Source organism: Netta rufina (assembly GCF_964035555.1).
Source record: "Netta rufina genome assembly, chromosome: 2".
Classification (NCBI taxonomy): Eukaryota; Metazoa; Chordata; class Aves; order Anseriformes; family Anatidae; genus Netta; species Netta rufina.
In genome coordinates, this window is record NC_140124.1 from 31,304,324 (window position 1) to 31,309,864 (window position 5,541).

Sequence of the window (5,541 nt, forward strand, 5' to 3'; positions counted from 1 at the left end):
AGAAAGGAACATCTTACTGAACTGCTGGAAGAATGCTGAACTACAGAAGGGCTTGGGTGGAATGGGACTTTAAGGATTACCTAGTTCCTCCCCCATGGGCAGGGATGCTACCCACTAGATCAGGTTGCTCAGGTCCTTGTCCAGCCTGGCCTTGAACACCTCCAGGAACGGGGCATCCACAGCTTCTCTGGGCAGCCTGTGCCAGTGCCTCATCATGCTCTCAGTGAAGAATTTCCTCCTAACCTAAATCTCCTGTCTTTTAGTTTGAGGCCATTTCTCCTACCCTATCGTTATCTGCCCAGGTAAAAAGTTGCTCTCCTTTTTTATAAGCCACTTTTAAGTATTGAAAGGCTGCAATGAGGTGTCCCCGAAGCCTGAACATCCCCAGCTCTCTCTTCCTATTTTCACAGGAGAGGTGCTCCAGCCCTCTGAGCATCTTTGGGCCTCACAAAGGCAGAGCAGAGGGGCATAATCACCTCCCTCACCCTGCTGGCCACCCCTCTGTTGATGCAGCTCAGGACGCTGTTGGTCTTCTGGGCTGCAAGCACACACTGCTGGCTATTGTTGAGCTTTTTGTCCACCAGAACCCCCAAGTCCTTCTCTGCAGGTGTTCAGCTCCAGCGTGTCTTTTAGTTCTAACTTTTGTTGTCCATTTTGGGCAATCACAAGCCACAAAATCAGGAAACCAGCCATATACTCACTACAGTATAATTTCTATTAATGATCTCAAGGCTTTACTGTAAACAAAGGTCTTCTAAAGCAAGCAGTATTTAACTTTTTAATTTTTAAAAAAGATCTTCATGTAGTTATGGTGATCTCAGATCACTTTAGAATGCAGCCAACTTTGAAAACAAAAAATATGCACAACAAAACTATATGTAAACCACCACATTCTCTAATCTTTTTTTTTTTTTTTTTTTTTTTTTGTATTTGAAATTGTTTTCCTTCTGAAAGGCTCAAGCATTCTGCACATTACCATGTAATTAACTGCAAACATAGAAAAGTTTTGTAAAAGGTTTGCACTTCTTGTTACCTAGCTGTAAAGAAAGGACTGATGAGAGCAAGGCAGGGGTTGGTGTTACAGGAAAGTAAATGGAGATAAAGTACACTGAGGAATAGAGCTTTGCTAGCTGCTGAACCGAGATAAAAAGCTGTTTTCTTTCCAAAGTGCTTAGATAAGAAAGTGCGAGGGGTGGTCTCAAGTAACACTGAATTTACTCTAATATTAAGAGATAATAATAAGGTAAAATAAAAACAAAACAGAGCAATGTTTGTATGTAAACACTTGAAATGGATTTATTAAAAAAAAAATCATTTGTACAGTTGAATCATACAGTATTCTGTATGCTTTAAATTAAAAGACTCCAGCCTTTAAAAATGCTGCCCAGTACAAAAGTGCTAACATGAAACTAGTGTTTGTGTATAAACCAGCACTATACATCACTAAACATCACCCTAAATAGTCTCTTCACCAGTGTCAATGAGTGGAGAAGAGATGGAAGATCAGACTTTCTGGTCTTTAGGGGCTTCCTTCTTCCCCTTACAGCTCAGTCTTCAGCAGCTTCAGCGCTTTCTGCATGTTTGAATACACTAGAAATGAAATTCATATGTTATTTTTTGTTGCAACTTTTTCACAAGAAAGTATTTTCAGTGTTTGTACAGCAAAGCATACCCGGGCAGGTTAACATGCAGAGGTAAGCCATGCGATACCCTTCGCAAACCTGCCCATAGCTTATGCTGGGGAACTGTCCCTCAACCAGCACTGACAGCAAGTGTGCCACATCTGGCTTTACTCCTTGCCAAGTGAAAAATGTGGCTGCTTTGAGAACACACTACTTACACAATGAAATATCAGAGGGCTCATATGCATAGAGACGGTTTGAGTATCTTCCAGTAATATCAGCTCTCACAGTCAGGGAAGGATCTGGAAAAAAAGGAGGAAAGTTGCAGAGCGCAGGATTAACCCTTGAGCAGAAAAAGGAAGCAAGCCTTTCTGCATTTCTGTTTGCTTCCTAAGTGTTTCTGCAAGACAAGTCTGCTCCCACTAACAGGTCATTGTTCTGCGGTTAACTGCAGCTCTGGTGTCAAGATGTGTTTGCAGGTTTGTTGGGGAGGCGATCGGTTTGATTCTGATCATTGCTGATCAGCCTGAGACCCTGTGTTGCTGCATAGCACGTAAATTAGCTCAGCCAGCTAATGAGGCTAATGAGGCTAATTGAGGCTTTGTAGCCTGCTTTCAGGCTACAAATATTAAGAAAGAAATAATGAAGTTAGTTGTTTTGGTCTGATGAAAATGGTCATCACGACCTAGATTTGTGCAGATATGCTAATGACATATGTATATAAGTACGTCAGGTTGTGTATCTCTTCTGGGAGAGGGAATACCTGTTTGCATGCATGGCCACTGATAAATCACCAAAATACAAATCCTTGTCAGGGATTGATGCAAAGTGCTGGAGCACAGAGCTATGGACTGGGCCTAGAAAACCAGCCCCTGAAGCAGCCGGCATTACTGCTCTTCCTGTGATGTCTGAGATTGTGTCTGAGATGAAATCACAGAGGGAGGAATTCCACACCTATGGCACTGCTAACGGCACTGCTGGGGCTGCTTTGCATTTTAGTCCACTTTAGAGAGTGGCAGCTTCAGGGGTTAAGCATGGTGTGCTCCCTGATCTTCAGAGCCAGGCCAGAGGCAAGCTTTTCCTTTTCCATCTCTGCTCTTATCCTTGTACCCTGTGTGCACCTAGCCCTGAAATATGCTCTTGCTCAGCTATTGCTTTTTTGGGGGGGAGATTTTTCTTTTCTTATGTGCACCAAAACCAACATGAAATTCTATGTTTCTCATGGAATAAAATCCTGCTAATAAGCCTGAGGGTTTGAGATTCACGGCAGGGTCTTTGATCTGAGATGTACTCACCGATGAACAAAATCCGAGGGACGTACTGGCCATCAGGTGCCAGGTTCTTGTCTGTGGTTTCATACTTAAAGAAAACAGATGGGGTTTTCAGTCAAGATTGCAAGAGGGCGTGTTATGTGATTCTGTCCTTTATACTCAGTGCTATCAAATACAAACTAAGCAATGCATTTCACACTTCCAGTAAATCCACTGCTTGGGTTACAACCTTTAACTAGCTAGAGCTCTATATTGCTCATATCATTTAATGATATTATTATATTAAACTTTAAATTCCTTTATATTTTGTCAGTTTGATATTTTAAGATGAAATATCTTTATTACTAAATCTATTACACTCCAGCACCGGCTGTTTTTCCTAGCCAATCATGGCTATAAAACTGCCTAGTTAGCTATAAAACTGCCTAGTTATAGCTAGAGAAGCCAAAATTGGAAATAAAACTTTGTTGCTTTCACTTGAAGTGTAACTAGGAAACTTACCACGAGGTTCAGGAGAATGAATTTTTCAGCCAGTTTCTGTATTTCTTTATGTTCAGCAAAGACCTTTTTGAGTGCTAGAGTGAAAGCAATGAGAAATGATAGTTAATAAAAAATGCTTGTGAAATAGTCCTAGAAAAAAAAAATCAGAATAATCAAAATGAGAATTTCCAGTTTACAATTACAGCAAATAAAGACTTAAAGTTCATTTCACTGAAAGGTGATGAACTCAGCTTTATTCTGTGGAAACGAATGAGTGTAATGGGACAAAATGTCCCTTTTTGCTTCAGATAGTGCATCTCTCTCACAACTGTCTGCTCAAGTTTGAATTTGAGCATTTTGCCCTTTAAAACCCCTTTTCTCCTCTTGCAGCTTCTAACTCCAGTTCTCAGGGCATGGCCAATGCAGTGTGGAGATATATATAGGACCTCAACCTGGAATATCTGAAAGAATTTTAACCCTTGTACACAGCTGTTGAGGAATGCATGCCTCTTGCCATGTGGGTCAGCTCATGCCCATGTATTTTCAGTGACATGCCCAATGCTCCCTGGTGCGTGTGCAGGCTGGCATTTGGCTACTGCTTCCCCAGCAAGCAGATTTTCATTTTTATTTTTTAAACTGCATCTATCTGAAACTGAAACCCAGATATTTTATTTTATTTTATTTTATTTCTGTGCAAAAGAATTACCTTGACTGTGTGGGCAGTCATCCAGGTGGTGGATAATCATCAGGGGCTTATTGCTGGGAAAGAAAATTCCTTGTTAGGGCTGGTGGGGTGCAGGGGAGGTGCTGGGGGACACCTCAGCACAGAGGGGCATGGAGGGGCTCGGTACCTGTGCTTGGAGCGGAAGAGGGCTTCCTCATACGTCTGTGTCCAGATGAGCTGGTCTCCCCAGCCTGCAAGGGAAAGACAGGAGGCATGTTACAGGCTGAGCTCATATCTGATCCCAGCCCTCCTGTGCCCAAGAGGGTTTTGGACAGACAAAGCTGGAGGGCTTTAAGACAGGAAAAAGGAGGGGGTAGAAAATACCAGAAAATATGTTTGCAGAATGGTTTGCAAGAAAATTAATTTCACAGAAAATTATAGGAATCAAAATTTTAGATTGTTTAAAGAAATAATTCATTCATTAATTTATGTTTACCTCTGGAGAGTGTCTGAGGCAGTTTGGGCTTAGCGTTAGTTTCCTTCGTATCCTTCTTGCCCACATCCTTGGCCAGAACACAGGAGATCGCAACGAGCAGCAGGAACACGGACACATAACTCTTCTCCATGGCTGCTCCTGGGACAGAGGAGAGAAACTACATTTTGTCATGCCTCCCAGGCTGCTGCTCTGAGGCATGCAGCAGATAAGCAGGTCAGGTGTGCAGCAGGGTGAGCCAGAGCCCAGCCTGGCTGCTCCAGGAAGGGGCCTGGGTTTGGGGGAATGTGCAGGAGAGGTGAAGTTTGCTTAGCAAGTTGTCATGAAGGACTTGGCAGTTTTCTGCTGCTGTGTTTGTGGTATTGAGCTGTGGTCCTCTTAAGATGAACATTTATGGGTCAGTTTCCCTCTGTTCTTTTTGCATGTGTTGAATTTGCTCAGTAAAACAACAGAGTTTTGGCCATTTCAAAAGTACTTTTAAGTACTCATAAATTCATGGTTATCTCTGGATCTCCCAGTCTTACAGTAAACGAGCAGGTTAGCAGCCCAGGGGCTGAAAAATTCACCTGTCTAGGCTCTTCCTCCATTTTGCAATAGGAGTGACTCAACGGAGATGTAAAATTTTGAGCTAGGTATAATACTGATAGATTAACATAGATGCAGCTTAATGTTGTTGTTGAAACTTCATATCCTGTCTTCTCCCTTAAAAGTACCATCTAATCCTGAAAAACAGTCAAATCTATAATAAAAAGAGTGGGGAAGAGATGCCTGGTGGAACAGTAAGAACTGAAATGCAGTTTGCTGGTTTAAGCAATGCAAAGCAGAGTGCTTTTTCTGACCCTGACCCTGGGGCATGGAGATGGAGACAAGACATGTCCAATGGGAAACTCCTCAGCATTTCAGCTGGGATGCTTTGTAAGGGGAGAAACACTTTAACAACACGACACTATTAAATTTCATTAAATTTAAATTCTCATTAATTTTCCTCCTGGAAAATGGAATACCAATATA

General features: G+C 42.1%; 1 protein-coding gene across 1 annotated transcript; it reads right to left on the reverse strand.

Moving 5' to 3' along the window:
* Positions 1-1,540: 1,540 nt before the first annotated feature.
* AGR2 (anterior gradient 2, protein disulphide isomerase family member) lies at positions 1,541-4,663 on the reverse strand (the record flags this gene model as incomplete). Its single annotated transcript, XM_084282983.1, has 7 exons — positions 1,541-1,590; positions 1,841-1,924; positions 2,918-2,981; positions 3,395-3,468; positions 4,080-4,132; positions 4,225-4,288; positions 4,534-4,663. The coding sequence occupies 7 exons, from the start codon at positions 4,661-4,663 to the stop codon at positions 1,541-1,543; spliced, it is 519 nt and encodes a 172-aa protein (XP_084139109.1).
* Between the last annotated feature and the right edge of the window lie 878 nt (positions 4,664-5,541).